The sequence below is a fragment of the Salarias fasciatus genome, chromosome 3, assembly GCF_902148845.1.
Source record: "Salarias fasciatus chromosome 3, fSalaFa1.1, whole genome shotgun sequence".
Taxonomy (NCBI): Eukaryota; Metazoa; Chordata; class Actinopteri; order Blenniiformes; family Blenniidae; genus Salarias; species Salarias fasciatus.
In genome coordinates this window covers 14,980,960-14,996,800 of record NC_043747.1, presented here as the reverse complement: position 1 = coordinate 14,996,800, position 15,841 = coordinate 14,980,960, and the positions used below count along the sequence as shown (strand labels likewise).

The following is a 15,841-nucleotide window of genomic DNA, read 5'->3' as shown; positions in this document are numbered from 1 at the left end:
TGCAGCGAGAAGCAAACTGTCCATCGCTATTAAAACGAGGGCATAAAAAGCACTTTAAGATAAAGACATGAGGATTCGTTTATGACCTAATACTCTTAGTCTGAAGCTTAAAGTCTCAATAAAGTTTTTATTCATATTTTATGCTACTTTTATATGAAAGCAGTTGAAGTGAGCACCGAGGAATCATCCTGAGCGAGGATGTGCTTCACATGTATGATCTGGTGTTCATGCTTTACTCCACCGACCCACAGCGACATGCCGCCTTCCTATTGTTGGATTCAATGTCTTTACACACAAAATTACAAGTAAATCAACAGCAATCAAACACAGAATGATATAAAACAACGAAAGACCACAAAGAAAACCATGAAGGGAACAAGCAATAGCATGTATTTATCTGTATGGAAAGCTGCATTTGAAAAAGTGAAAAAAAAAAGACCATCTCTATAGAACAGGGAACATTTCAATGTTAAATAAGAGAACCAGAAGGAAAATCTGAAAAATACAAAGAAGTACTGTCTGAACACTCATAAAACAGAATTTATAGAAGTGTTTTTAGTGAATCAGAGTGTCTTCATGGAGCCCCGTGTCTTTCTCGGCTGTGGTTTCTGGAGAACAGGGAGAAGGGGAAGACGTAGCTGCGAAGAGAAAACATACAGAAGCGTTCACAGTCTGTCTCGGTGAACTGTATCTCTGCAGCACAAGCCTGTTGGGCTCCCTCCATATGGCCGCTACTGTATATAATTATCAGCATGAAATGACTAAACTGTTAAGATTGTTTGGCATGCTCGCTCAACATGTCGGTCCTTGATCTGCCCAAGGACATCTGGCGTCTGTCTCAACGGATATTTCACGGGAATATTGTCATTTCTGGAAATGCAACCGCTGGATTTCCCCGATCCACTCTAATCTTTGACGATGTTTCCTCAAATCAGCTGCTGTCTCTCCCTGTGAGTGTAAAAGTCAATCACGCTCACAAAGAAATGAGCGTGGACTCTGCTCCACGCTGATCTGCTTCCACGTTCGCTTTCCAAACAAAATATGGCTTGCTGTCGTACCGGCCCTGAACTGAACCTCATTAACGCACCCCGGGCCGTCAGACCAACCTGGCCAGGCGGGTCAGAAATCCCCCCTTCACAGGAGTCTCTTCATCGTCATCCTCCTCCTCTTCCTCGTCCTCCTCCTCCTCATCTCCAATGTTTCCTGTCTCCTCAGTTTTATCATCTCCTTTGGTTGTTTTCTGCAGGAGAAGATGAAAAAACATATAAATAAGTGCTTTTACTAGCAATGTGTGGATATTTCTGTCAGAAAGCAACAACCTGTTGCTTTTGAAGAATGTCCACATATCCAGAGTTATAAATGTGTTTCTAGTACACCACTGAATCACGACTCACTTATAAAAATCCTTCCTATCCACCGCTTGAATTTAGTAACGCACGAACGGCTCGTTTCAAAGGATTACCTAAAGATCATCTCAGTGTTCAGACCTAATCCTTTTGAAAGCCCGCAAACTTGTATTGGCACTTCCTTCTCGGTGTTAAGAAAATAAATAACTCAGTGAGCTGACATAACGAGTTTAAATCATTTTTTCCACTTGAAGCGAAGGCTGAAGGGGGAAAAAAAAAGATAAAGAGAGAAGAAGTGGAAAAACGTCCAAGCGGACAAGTGTAAAAAGTACAGGATGAGATGAGATGAAAGGCCGTGGAGGAGCAGGGAGAGGAGGGGGGAGGAGGGGGGTGTAATTTTGGGGATACGTTGCTAATCAAACCGGAGCACATCAGCAGAAACACACTCACTGTTCCACAGTAACTTGCACTCCCTCAGTCTGATGTAATGCTATTATTAACCTTAATCACACTTGTTATCCTACCTGTCTGCGCTAATGTTAGCCCCGGGCTACAATAAAGACAGAGATGCTGCGAGAGCGAGTGTGTGTGAGTGTGTGTGTTTGAAGATGTGCCGGGGAGGAAATGAAGAGGCGTTAGGAGATGGAAGCTGGAAGATGAATTGTTGGAATCAGATAATTTTTAAACAACTGCGGGCTGAAATGACTGAGTCTTTAATGTGATGTAGAGCGCTGTGACAAATGGGTTAAATGTTCGGAGTAACAACAGCTCGAGAGAAGCACCTTGGCCGCGTGTGCTGGATCTTCTGTGACCTCTCCTTCCTCGTGTTTATTCCTCACGTCCGCCTTGCTGTAGATGAGACACAACAGTTGCCTTCATTAGGAACGGTTGCACATGTGAGATCTATAAGCACTGCGTATGACCTCCGAAGACCTCCAGCCATCAGTTCAGTGCCTGATGCTCTCTTCTGACAGGGAAATAGTTTAGGACACCAGAGCAAAAATGATGGTCGAGAAGAAATAACAGCTGTCATCATCTTTGTTTGTTCTGCGTTCACACTTGTTCTCTTGAGTTGTCTGCTCCCATTTTTCCAGCAGGTTTAACAGAAAAGAACACCACCTGTCGCTCTAGGCTCTCAGGTAGACACAAATGTCATCACTCATGGACCAGTGTGTTAAGGAACTCTGCAAAAAAAGTGAAGATATAATGACATGTTGATGTTGTGGTGTTCACTTCATACAATAATTGCGCCTTTTTGTTTGTAATCTGAGCTTCAGTGTTTCGTTATTGTGGAGCACCTCTGTCAGAATGTCCTGTAACAGTGATTGTGGTGGATTTAATTCAAAGTGAGATCTGACTTCCTGACGCTTCAGGGTCTGCTGTTTGCTGGGCGTTTACACAATTTGTGTGTAAGTGACTGTGGAGCACAAGATCTGAAAGTCCATTTAGTTAACAAAACTTGTGCGTGTGTGTGTGTGTGTGTGTGTGTGCTTTCAACATAATTTGTACCCTGATGATTTGACTAACAGAGTACAGGCAGCGCCCCTTGACCTCTCGTCTGTTTGATCACCGCATGAACCAGTTTAGCGTGGAGTGTGTATGAAGCAAAGAATCACACACTCATTGCAGACAATTACTGATAACTATTAACTACTTCAATGATCACTGTTATTGAATGGAGATAGGTGGCTAATGGACAATTCAGTGAAACCACAACTGCCTCGCAGCAAGAAAGGTCCTGGTTTAATCTTCAGAATATTTTATTTTATTGATTAACATTTTCTCTATGCTTCAAACCTCAAGATAAAGACAGTTATTCAGTCACTGTGAGTCAATGCAGTCATGGATGGTTGACTGAAGGGAGGGAGACTCACCCAGTCGGAGATGGCGTGCTGCGCCTGGCCTCCATGTCTTCTGCCAAGTCCTTTAGTATGGCCTCCTCTAGTGGCGAGTCTGTCCTACAACGCTTTGGCTTCGGCGCACATGAAAAAGGTTCACGGCAAGGAACCTTTTTCCTCTGCAGAAGAGCAAACTACAGCCATTACAGGAGCTTGGTTTTGTCGTATTTTATTATTGTGCTGTACTTTAAGTTAAAGCTATGTAAAATCATGCATATATACAGTGCATGTATAACAACAAAGCTTCAAAGTGGGCATCTATAACCTGACTGAGTGTACTAAAACATTATCTCAAATGTTGTGCATTAAACTGTGTGCATATGTTACTCTAAATATGCAGCGTGTAGGAGCTGTTAGCAGAAAAGAACAAATCAGACAAAACAGTTTGGCTTTGTAATGTATTATAAAAAACAACTTACATTCTCCATTTGGATCCCTGAAAGAAAAAAAAAAAATCAGTGTGAATGTGAGAGAAGGCACCATGCTGGTGCAGGGCCTTATGGGTATGCCATTTTTTTCCAATCGAAATTCACAAGCACAGTTTAATATCACAGCAGGACTCGCTTCAAAACCTGAAAACAAGCATTTAACTCCTCAGCCAATTAGAGGGAGCTGATTCTGCCATGCTGATACTTATAATCAAAAGTTTTCCCCTGTGAAGCCACTCTTCGTCTGATTGTCTTGATAAGAAATCGAGACGACCTTAATGTCCTAAAACACAATACAGCTTGTTAAGTTTAAAATAGCTTCTGCAGCAGATTGGATCGTCGTTGCCTGGGGCCTTGTGTCTGAATGGCTGAGGGCATGCCGTCCTTTCAGGTGTTCCGCTAATTCTGGCTCATTATCACCGTTTCCTTCCAGGTAGAGGACAAGAACGTGAGGATAGACTCTCTGCCTGGTGAGGCCGGGTTCAGTGAAATTCCTCCATGGCTTCTTATCTGATGGGCACAGTTCAGACAGAACAAACAACTCCAGTTCAATAACTGACAGGTCAGTGTTGCCTCTGCTGAAGAAGTTTTGATTTCAGTGCCGCTTGTTTGTTCACAGCATTAAGTTTACCAGTGGTGGAAGTCACACTTAATAAACACTCACATTATTGGAATATGTGGTTTTTTGTTAGTATTTTTATTGTATGCTAAACACTGACACCGTCACAGCGTTTACCGTCATGGTGACAGATGGACAAACTAATGTCAAGGATACATGGATAGACAGTGAAGTGGGTGGAGAAGAAGGGCATGAGATTGTTCAAGTTGCCAAGAACGGTCCGGACTATTTCCTGGAACAAAAAGATGCAGCGTTGACTGTGCATATTAACATCACTCTGAAAAAAACAACTTGAACAATCAAACAAAATCACCTAAGTGAAGGTGAGCAGGTGCATACTTACCTCAAATTCCTCATGGAAGCTGTCTTCACACTTGAAATCGACACACCTGATTAAATAAAAATAAAAGTCCTATACATGAACCACATTCCAGATATGAGAGCAATTAATTCTGATTAAAATACACTGCACTTAAAGCACCGGTCAATATGTATGTATATCAATTGTAGGTCATTCTTTATGATTGCAGATTCCACCATCCTGCTGAGTTTCAAGTGCCAAACATTAAGTACAATTTAGACTAAAAAAAGGAGTCTTCTTTACTCACAATGAAGTTTTTTTCTTACAGCTCAGTTTTATTCTACAGGAAGACAGATCCTGTGGAGCCTTAGATCCTCTTCCCCCACGGATGAAAAGAAACGTCAACACAAACTTAGGAAACACACATCAGGGCGTGTAATAGTGGCCGTCATGGGAGGTGATTTTAAATAGAAAGGAGTTTAAAGACTGAAACAGTATCAATGGTTCCTCCTTTGCCTGAGGCTCTGCCGTCTCCCCGGAAGATTTGTTGAAGTTGAAGAATATTTTAAAGAGCTTGGAAATACAGAGTCAGGAGAGAAGGAGATTTCACACTAATGGTGCAACACAACCTCAGTGATGTTTCTCTGGCATCTATGCCAGCTAAAGCTGTACCGCAAGTTTACTTTAGATTTAGGAAATGCACTTTAAAAAAGAGAAGTATCAAAGGATGGCAGTGTAGCTAAGTTTTTCTTGAACCAATCACAGCCTGTTTGGACTGTGGACTCAAGGTGATTCCATTCAGCCACTTTTGATTTTGCTTTTTGCTTTTTTTTAATTAAACTGAATTATCAGGATAATCATTAATGCTGCACAGTAATAATATGGAAAATCTGACAAAAGAAAAACAAACACACCAGTACAATTTGGGATTTGCCCTCATTAGTTGGCGATGTTGCCTTGGGAACTGGAAACCATATTTATCTTTCTCTGGCCACAAAATGGAAGGCAGTATACATAATTTACCAGTGGACACCAATTTCTGCCTTGCCTGTAGGTATTGCCTGGCCTGATCTTGAACTTGTAGATGAGCCCATTGGCATTGAGAAGTCGAGTTTCTGGGAGAGGGAAGACGAATGGCTGCAGTGGCATGGCTGGATCTAAAATGGTTTGAGAAATATAAAAAATGGTAATGTTATTTAACTGTTGATTAACTCAATTGGACACACGAAAAGAACGAAAGGGCCTTTAGGGCACAAATTGGAAAATAATTAAACGTGCTTCTTTCCAATCTCTTTAATGCTGTTAGTCTTTGCTATTATTTTGGTAGGTAGCTATTCCTATTCCCTTATTTAAATAAATAAACAAACAAATACAGAAAGTGATTCTAATAAAACAATTTAAAGTTCCTTCCCACTTAACTCTTCAAATTACCGTAAAGTCGACAAAAAGAAGCAGCTCCGTCCATGTCCCGTGCTCCTTCACTGCAAAATCTTGCCCTGCAACAGAACTTCAACAGTTAAAATCGAGTCTGTCACTCAAACCAAGTGCTGCCTTCTGATTCGCTGAACACGCACAAGTCCAGCCTTTTGGTCTTTTCACCTTCTGTGATTCGCCGAACCCTCATCCAATCAGCTGTGTTGGAGCAGATATTACTATGGTGACCGCAAAAAACCCCGCCCAACTGATCACATGACTGTCAGCTGACCGGCGTGCCGCGAATGCCGGTGGACACTGCAGAAGAGTCAGAGGTGTTTGTTTTTTTATTTTCTCAAGTTTGAAGTTTTTCTCCGCACATCTCCATCGAAAGAGCTTGACCTTAGACGACTATAAAAGTGGCGGTGAATACATTTACCACGGGAAAACATCTGCTTTCTACCTTTAGCACGCGACTCGTAACGTGGAATTTTCACGCTGGTGTACGTCAGCGTCACGTCTATTGTGTTTGTGCTGGTCCGGTGTTCTAAATAACGTCACGACGCCTGTTCTGTGCACGATGTTCCGTTTTTCTTATCAGCGTTCTATTGTGACGTTTCAACGTAAAACCGTCTCGCGCTCGCGAGCCCTTGTTTGAGTGAGCGTGGCAGAGATAACGTTATTACTCCTTTTAAAATGAGAAAGCAGTGGGACATTGATTAATACAACTGTGCCGGTTCAGTCATTTTTCACATAACATCAGTGATTTGCATGCAGTTTTTTATTTATTGTGTTTAATATTTCTATATTTAATATTGCTTGAATTGAAAAGGAAAAGGTCACTTATCCAATCATAAATCAGATGAGTGTTATAGGGAAAAATGGAATACTACCTGCATTCTCTATTTTGCAGCTCATCATCTTGATAGAAAATCAGTTACAGTTTAATGATGTTCACTAAACTTTTTGTCCTTGTGTGACTTGTTGAGGAAGATCACAGAGTCCATTCAGCTTGCACAGTGGGGAAAAAAAGCACCTGACAGACCAGATGTCCTCCTCCAGTCCTTCTGTTACTCTGAACACAGGGGTTCAGATGCCCCTCCTGGGTTTGGGGACCTACAAGCTGCAAGGCTCTGAAGTCGTTCGCTGTGCTGTGGACGCTGCCCTGGCTGCTGGTTACCGGGCCTTTGACAGTGCGGCTGTTTACCGGAATGAAGCTGATTTAGGTCGAGCTTTGCGGGAGCTGCTGCCCAAATATGGCTTGACCAGAGAGGATGTATTCATAACCAGGTGACGGACAACCTTCCACTTTTTTGTTACAGGTCTTGTTTCAAGATTATTGCAGATATGCTTGCCACAACATAGATATGTATTTAAAAATGTTATTTTGGAATGATGTTTCTTACTACAGGAAAAACCAACAATGCAAACAGCTTCTGACTTTCCGGGTTGTATAATTCTTTTGATAATTTGTTCAGTCTCTCCTTCTTGATGCAGTAAGCTTGGCCCTAAGGATCAGGGTGAGAGGGCTATGGAGGGTGCTCTTCACAGCCTGTCTCAGCTGGACTTGGGTTACATCGACCTCTACCTGATCCACTGGCCTGGAACACAGAGTCTCGCAGTTTCTGACCAGCGCAACCCGGGTAGACCTCAAATTACGTCTTTGATTTCAATCAGAAACAGATCTGTCTGTATAGCCGAAAGGTTTGTTTTAGTAAATGAATGTAGCACAATCACAACAACTCTTTCCTTTTTGCCAAGACCTTTGAATCATTGATGAATTAATCCACTGCTGATCAGGAGATAAAAATTTGAGCTGTCGTTTCACATTTCTACTCTGCAAAGTTGCAGTTCTTAAGTAACGGTGAAAATTCAATGCCTAATTAATTTTGTATCGCAGGCAATCGAGCTCTGAGTTGGGCCACACTGGAGGAGCTTCACGCTCAGGGCAAGCTGAAGGCCATAGGTGTGTCCAACTATACGCCAGCACACATGAAAGAACTAATGCAGAGCTGCAAAATCCCTCCTGCTGTCCTTCAGGTACAATGCAAGATATTCACTAAGAAAAAGTAAGATAAAGACGCTTTGTTATCGGTGCTGTCTCATATGCATTTGTGGGTGCTTCTCGTCTTCAGGTGGAGTTTCACCCACAGCTGTGCCAGACGGAGCTGAGGCGAGTCTGTGAGGAGTATGGCGTGTGTTTCCAGTCTTACTCCTCGCTTGGTAGAGGAGAATTGACCGCCAATCCCGTGGTCATGGAGGTTGCAAAGACCTGCGAACGAACACCTGCGCAGGTGAAAAAACCAGACAGAGTGCTGATTTTGTTTGATGAACCGGAAACAATTCACAAACGTGTGGGCGCTTCACTCCTCTCCAGGTTCTGCTACGCTGGGCAGTGCAACAAGGCGTCCCGACCCTCCCCAAGTCTTCAAGTCCCGACAGAATACAGGGGAACGCCCAAATCTTCGACTTCAGTCTGAGCCAGACTGACATGGACAGACTGTCGGCCTTAGACTGCGGCCACAGATATTGCTGGGATCCTTCAGAAGTTGCATGAAACTTCAGCTTTGGAACACAAATTCTTTACTGAAATGTGATGTTCTGCGCTGACTGAAGTCACAGGACGCAAAAGGAGCTTTGTTTTTTAAAGTTTTGTCTCAAGTAATCTGCAGATGTCCCCGACAATGGCCTACCAAGCGACTGATGATGGAATTTTAGCTAAAATCTTGCAGAGTATGTGCATATTCATTCTGCACTGTCTCTTGTGATGTGCCAAATACAGTGCGGTACATACTGTACAGCCTGAAAATAATGGACGCCTAAGGACATAAAGCAAGTTTTGCTACATGCATGCCATTGTGACAACAAAAGCCTTTCACTTAGGATTCACTTTTTTCTGTTCACAGGTTTGTTCATTTGCCATTTTTTTTTATTTTCACTGCCATATCCTGGATTATCTTTGCTTTCTTCTGTTTGCCAAACTAAATCTTTGAAACCTTTAAAGCCTCCTGATTGTATTTTGTACAGAGTCAAAATCCACACAGTCCGTTTAAAACCACTCTTAAAATTTATTCAGGACAGCATATACCAGAGGTTTCACAGCTGTAGAGAAAATACATTTACAAAAGTCATTAAAAACTGAAAAAAATCAAAATGAAATTTTCTCCACTCCAGATTCAAGTAATACTACAGAATGGCTGCAGACCTCCAGGTGTTGTTCGCTGCCATAAATGTCAAAAGTCCTAACCATAACATGACCCTTTTGAAATCTACACAAGTCATTTGAACCTTTTTCCTCACAGTTGTGACAAGCAAGCGCTCCTCCACGTACGTCTATTGTGCTTTTTTTTGTTTTTCCCGAGTAAATCGCGAGACGGCGAGCAGTGAAGTTTTTAAGGCGGTAACTGGATATACGGACAGAAGGCTGGCTACGTGACTCCACGTCACAGGTTACAGCGAGATCAAGGCAGCTCGTCACAATATTATGCTCAATGTTAGCTGAAGTTCAGTTGTAGGAGAGTAAAGCGTTCATAACTGGCGTCAGGCTCAACACCGTGCATACATCCCAAACCAGCCGATTCATCTACTACTTGTGTTGCAGGAGGAGTGACTTGTTTCAATGCACTAAACAGAACTACTGCATGTTTAACTTCTAACTCTGTTTACATCAGTAAGAAATGTGATATCAGTTCATTATGTCGATAAAGCACAATCAGTATTGAAGCACCGATCAAATTGTCTGGGACTCTGCTTTAAAATCAAGTTGAGAAAAAGTTATAAAGATATATAGATAAAAAAAAGCCTAAATTTTAGCATCAAGACGATACAAATGCAGCCCCCGTTAGCCTGCACATGTGAGCACTTCACAGTTCGACCCTACCAGTCGAGTGGAAGAGAATAAGACACGAGTAGAACAAACCTTTTACCATTTTCAATAATCACATACTCATAAAACAAGTCACAGCCTAATCGTGTTTGCCAAGTTGCACAGAAGTTCTGATCGCACTATTTAATGCCGACTTCCATAAAGGTCGTATATGGTATGTGCCGAATAATAACACAAATGGCAAGTGTAGCATCAGTTCAGAGCTTCTACAGTCAAAACTCAGCCTGCTTAAGGTCTCATGTTAGTCACATCCTAATAAAGAGGGGGGGGGGGGGGGGGGGGGGGGGGGGGGGGGGGGGGGGAGTCCTACACAACAAGAAACTGATTTGTCGATTCAAACAGTCACACTGTTGTGTTTGGATGTGACTGGATTCCCCAGATCTAAATGTAGTAAATGAGACCAAAGGCTAGTGAGCTGGCTCCTTGTACAGCAGTTAATCTCTCCCTGCCCACCGTAAATACTACCGTGTTCATGTGTGCAGTCACGTTTGTCAGAACAGCCATGGATTGTACACTGCCTATTGCTCAGCTGCTGAAGCTTATGAAACAGCATGAAAATCTTGTATATAGAATTCTGGCAGAACTGCCTCTGCTTAGCACGCCCAGCTTGCACTATTTGATAAAATATCAACATATTTACACATAAAATTCAAAGTTTTTTTTTTTTTTTTTTTTGCTCATCCAAGGATTTATAAAGATAGATTTATATTGGTTTGTGCTTTTATACGTATGTTTAATGTCATCAGCTATAATCTAACCCTGAAGTTTTACAAAAAGATATTTCTGGATCATCAGAGATTGTCCTTTTTGATAAATTTCACAAGTAAAGCAGTTACTGTTAGTTGAGTACAGTTGTTTGAAGTGGTATCGGTTTGTAAAGTAGCAGAAAGGGAAGATGAATAAAGGATTGAAGTTGACCGCTTTTGAAAAGTCCTTCCTATCTTTGCTCTTCAAAACTGCGTTGATTGTTTTGGCACACGCTGATCTTCAGGAGCCCGTCAGGCACAAACATTTGGAGCCGAAAGAGCCTCCGGTTAACGCGAAGACCCTGCTGATGCCAAGGAAGGAGCTTCGATTGTCGGGCGTTTTCAGTCCATTTATCTCCCCATCTACCGCATGTTGCATAGTGTTGATGCGAGAGACGACGAAATGCTGGGTCTCTTAAACTGATTGCCCTCCTCTACAGTACAGAACTATACATACCTGTATTTTTTTTCTTTAGACAGAGACTGTGTCTGTTCTATCCGCTCAGTATTTCAACAGTCCGTCCTCATGCCTGACCAACTTTTACCATAGCACAATGGGCTGCCCCAACAATATTGGTTACATCACAATCAATACAAATACAAATAAAATTTACCTAAACGTAGTTACCAATGATGTAGAAAAATGACATATTCAGGTCTTCAGCATGTCTTTGAGTTTGGATTGTTCTTTTTTTGTTCTTCCTTTTTTCTTCCCCTCCATAACAGGTTACATTGTTCTGGTCTTCATTGTTCCCTCGGCGTCCTCGCTGCCGTCTTCTCGCTCCGAAGCTCACGCTCGGCGTCCGTCTCTACTCGGTGCGGTCATGGCTGTGGTTTTCGTGGTGGTTGTTCTCGCCCTCGGTCTCCTGGTGGCTGAAGAGGTAGCTCCACCAGCTTCTAGAGTGGTGAATCTGTCTGGCTTGGCCTGGATTCCTCAACTTCTTCATCTCCTGCAGGGCAAAGAGGAACAGCAGGAAGTTTAAAACCAGGTGGTCACACAGCCAGAAAACAACAAAGAGTATGGATGTATTTTTTTCCCCCTGATCATTAATTTATTCTCACCCCTTTATCCAGCAAACTGTCGAATTCATCACTCATCCTTCGAAGCCTCTGGCCGTACTTCTTGGCGGCCCACAGGGCCGGGGGAGCCGACTTTGACCGCCCCCTGAACGGAGCGCCCTCTGTGGGTGTGCCCACCTCCTCTTCGGCCCTGGCCTGGAGCTCCTCGTCTCTGGAGACTGTGGAAGCGATTGACTCCGAGTTAAGCCTGATCCGACCAGTCGCTACACAGGAAAGGAAAGGAAAAGAAAGGATTGTCAATGTGTCAAGCAGGCATAAAGATCAACATGAAAATCAAGGTAGAGATTTTAGTTTCATTCACAGGAAATGATCTGATTAAAAACACAGGAAGCATAAAAATGCATCCCAGTTACACCACTGAATAGAACAGTTTTTCATGCAAAATTAATCCAGCTCACTAAAACAGCAATTTCATTGTAGCTTGATAGATATAGGCCCTGTGTCTCAATTCAAGAGTGGCTGGCACACACCACATTCATTCTCATGAATGAATCCTTGTTGGACGTACTCAAAACTATTTACTATGACTGCAGTGTGCAAAAAGTTAACTTTTCAGTGACTCCAAGCACCACGGTTGTGTAAACTGACACAAAATGCTACGAAGGTTCACCATTTTGTCTTGCAAATTGAATCTAAAAGAGAAAGAAACAAATGTTTGCAAAGCTTAGACTTCAAAATGAGGCAATGAGCTCAGCTCTGCTTTGATATGTAAATTGAATTTATTTATGTTTTTTAAACTACTTTGAATCAAACCCTATTCCTGTCAGGGGAAACTCAGATATTGTTAGGATAAGGTGACACACAAGTGCCACAACTTGAATTAATAAAGTCACAATTGATTATTGAGATGGTGACAATTTAGCAGATGAATCAAGTTTGAATGAAAGTGAGTAGAAACAGCACCGTACATCATGCAAGAAGATGTGCTGAGAGGAACAGATACTGTGCTTTTTTTTTTCCTTCTTACCTGTCAGGTTGAATTCATTTAAGCTGAGGTCAAGACGCCGACGGACACGCTGATCTGCTGGTGTTTCGTTGGTTTCTTCCTCTTCTACCTCCTCGGATGGCTCGGACTCACTGTCTGAAATTGAGAACTTTGCAGCCATCTTAACATCTGTAAAGAAAAGAGTGAGATAAACATTACAACAGAAACGGACAGTGCATCCCTCAGTGATTGCACGCACAATATTGTCAGGAGCACCATTGACCTGGTTTGAACTCTCAGCTTTAACTAACAAGACAGGCTGATCACAGACATGATTGCACTTTCAATGAATAAAAACCTCTATTTATCATGTTTAAGGTGCACGAAGTCACGACATCACAACGTTTCTGCCATTTTAATGGCAATCAACACATCAGGAAGTTTATCAAGAGTCATAAAATGGCATCGTCCATTGTGAGTGTGATCCAGCCACCTGTGTAACACACCCAGCAGCCTCTCGTTCCCCCGGTGTTCGCCAGTCCAAAGGTATTTCTCTGATAACCGTCTCGTTTTAGCAGCACGCACACATCATCTCATTGAACGCGGGCACGGAACGTTTGTTACAGTGTCGGTGAAGCAGAAGGAACGCGGGCTCTCTCCCGGTCACCTCGCCGACTCGCTTGTTTTGTTTGTTGTTGACTGAAGAGGACAAAAGAAACTTCCTACAGGGCGGAAGCCGCGGCGGCCAATTCCAGCCAAGCGTCGCGCGCTGAAACGAAACCCGGCGAAAACAAGTTTCCTTACCCGAAATCTTCACAGTGCGCGGCCGAAAAGTGCGAGAGAGTGTGTTGTTAGCCTCATGCGGCCGCAGCTGTTGTTGTTCTTCTCTTTTTACTGTACAATACACTTTAGCCTCGCGCTCACCCAATCGCAGAGCGTCACTGCTCCGCCGCGGCGCGCTGACGTCACTGTTGCGAGCTAGGACTGGGCCGGGCGGGGCTTTTTGTTTGCCTCCGCTTTTTACCGTAACGTGTCGGACGCGCGCGCAGCGGCTTTCCACGCGGATGCAGGTACAACTTCTGCCCATCATCTGTTTTTTGTTTTGACAATCAATGCATTAATCTCAAATCCAGACTGTTGTCTGTTCGATTCCGAGCCGAGACGTTCTGTACTGGGTTTGCACGTTCTTCCTGTTCATGTTTTTCCCCCCATAGTGTAAACACGAGTTCACTAATAACAATATTTCGTCTAAAATTTTTCCCTGTGATGGACTGGAGACCTGTCCAGGGCTGAGCTATCAGTGATGCTGCCATGAAAGAGTTTTACTGAAATGTGCATATGAAAATATTCCTAAAATCATCTTTATATTGAAATAACAGCAATTTCATCACTTGATTTTGCCATAATCAATATATTTTAAAGTTATACTCGGCACCACTACAACAAAAAAAGTAAAAGTTTAAATTAAAATGTTGTTATGGCATGCTATTTATAAAACTTTTTGTATTATTTGGGAATTGCATGGTCAAATAAGTTTGACTTCTCTTCGATGAAAAAAAAAACGTTTTGTCTTTTGTGAATGTGTCATTTTAGTCCCTCGCCACCCACTTGTGACTGGATCCTGCTTGTTATTCTGTAATGCAATGTCCACCTTAATTATAATTTTGTCATATTTTAATATAAAGTTATCAAATTAAAGTTAGCAATATATATATATATATATATATATATATATATATATATATATATATATATATATATATACATATATATATATATATATATAAATATTTAAAGTGTTTGTGAATTGCAAATCATTTTAATGCTGTAGATTGCGTTTAGCTGCTATTGCACTCTTGTACATTTCCCTGCTGCGACTGGACGAAAACTGCCCCAAGCAATTCAGTTTTATACAGTGACTGACACGCAAAATATATATTCTATATATCCTAACTATAGAAGTACAGAAACTCAGACTTTCTTTACATGCAATATTGTTCACAAAGTCTCCCTCCCTTCATCCATTTTTAAAGTGAAGTTTCAATGCAAGAACTAATATACGTAAATATAAATACATAAACAAACAAACTAAGACATTTAAGTTTGTACTCATATATAGTTAACATAAATAGGAGCTGTTATTTATGTTAATTTACTTAGACTGAAATATGTGCTGTAAATATGTTAATCTGGCAGTCAATATCGAACTGCATGTTATTCCTCTAGATTATTAAATTATCTAAACAAATAAAATCAATAAAACATGAATTAGTAGGCACACACAAAGACAGAAAGACTTGTGAAACTTTTTTTGCTGTCTCCCTTATCCATTCTATTGACAGTTTTGTTCTTGTTATTTACAGGCACTATATTTGTAATAAATACAAATATTTTTAAAAATATATATCCAGGAACTGATCTATGAAACTGTATTGTCTGACTTGCTCCTGTGGGTAAAAAAAAAAAACTTCTCTACAGTATGGAAAATTGCAGTTAGTTGTAATTTCCTATTTTGACCAGCAGGTGGGGTGGTGGGACAACAAACTGAGCTTTGATGGCTTCAGCTTTTCCCTCTCTTTGGCCAGTTTCAAGCTTCTGCTGTCAAAGGTTGCTGTGATTAGCAAACAAAAAAAAAAAAAAAAGAGAGAGAGAGCGAGAGAGAGAGAGAACAAGCGAGCAAAATCCGACCAACAGTTGCATCACATTTTTTTTTTTTTTGTTATTTTTTTGGTCAGAGTGTAGATGCCCAGGGAAATTGCAAAATCAAAGAATTGCCAGTGGGAGGGGGGGATACATTTTTTCTCATTTCCAAAAAATTTCTGTTGTGTACAGATGTCTTTGTCAGTCTGTTGCTTCAAGAAAGAACCCAGACCTCTTCTTTTTTTTAGACAGCCTTGTAGCTGTATATGGGGTGTGCATGGTTGTGCACTTACTCCTCTGATTGTCTCTCCTACTTCCTTCTCATCAACACAGGAAAGTCAAACCTGTAATTATCCACCATTTATATTTAGCTCTGCTTTGATTCTTCCCCCCCGGCTCTACGTCATCCTTCTCTCCCTCCTCACTTGAATTAAGAGGCTCTTGAAACACAATGCTTTTGCAGAGTCAGTCACTGACCCTCGAATGGGAGAAATAAGTGTGTTTTGTGGAACGTGTGACTGGATGCAGCTCCTTCTGGCTGGGTGCATCCAATTATAAC

At 41.7% G+C, this 15,841-nt stretch overlaps 3 protein-coding genes and 1 long non-coding RNA gene across 5 annotated transcripts; 1 reads left to right on the top strand and 3 right to left on the bottom strand.

Moving 5' to 3' along the window:
• Positions 1-458: 458 nt before the first annotated feature.
• Positions 459-3,675, bottom strand: LOC115385888 (altered inheritance of mitochondria protein 44-like). The gene is made up of 5 exons (XM_030087968.1): positions 3,664-3,675; positions 3,221-3,363; positions 2,129-2,195; positions 1,107-1,240; positions 459-638 (listed from the first exon to the last, which is right to left on the bottom strand). The coding sequence occupies exons 1-5, from the start codon at positions 3,670-3,672 to the stop codon at positions 575-577; spliced, it is 417 nt and encodes a 138-aa protein (XP_029943828.1). The 5' UTR covers positions 3,673-3,675; the 3' UTR covers positions 459-574.
• Positions 3,676-3,685: 10 nt separating this feature from the next.
• Positions 3,686-4,840, bottom strand: LOC115385889 (uncharacterized). The gene is made up of 3 exons (XR_003931203.1): positions 4,635-4,840; positions 4,448-4,523; positions 3,686-4,182 (listed from the first exon to the last, which is right to left on the bottom strand). It is a non-coding gene; the product is annotated as an uncharacterized LOC115385889 (long non-coding RNA).
• Positions 4,841-6,280: 1,440 nt separating this feature from the next.
• Positions 6,281-9,006, top strand: LOC115385870 (uncharacterized oxidoreductase YtbE). Of its 2 annotated transcripts, none has more exons than XM_030087951.1 (6): positions 6,281-6,340; positions 6,999-7,295; positions 7,503-7,648; positions 7,906-8,045; positions 8,141-8,299; positions 8,383-9,006. In XM_030087951.1, exons 2-6 carry the CDS (start codon positions 7,054-7,056, stop codon positions 8,560-8,562), a joined length of 867 nt encoding a protein of 288 aa, XP_029943811.1. In that variant the 5' UTR covers positions 6,281-6,340; positions 6,999-7,053; the 3' UTR covers positions 8,563-9,006. The 2 variants fall into 2 exon arrangements, with proteins under 2 accessions (XP_029943811.1, XP_029943812.1); XM_030087952.1 differs by having other exon boundaries at positions 6,325-6,340; positions 6,995-7,295.
• Positions 9,007-9,799: 793 nt separating this feature from the next.
• badb (BCL2 associated agonist of cell death b) lies at positions 9,800-13,598 on the bottom strand. Its single transcript, XM_030087953.1, has 4 exons — positions 13,447-13,598; positions 12,685-12,831; positions 11,700-11,920; positions 9,800-11,587 (listed from the first exon to the last, which is right to left on the bottom strand). Exons 2-4 carry the CDS (start codon positions 12,821-12,823, stop codon positions 11,447-11,449), a joined length of 501 nt encoding a protein of 166 aa, XP_029943813.1. The 5' UTR covers positions 12,824-12,831; positions 13,447-13,598; the 3' UTR covers positions 9,800-11,446.
• Positions 13,599-15,841: the final 2,243 nt, after the last annotated feature.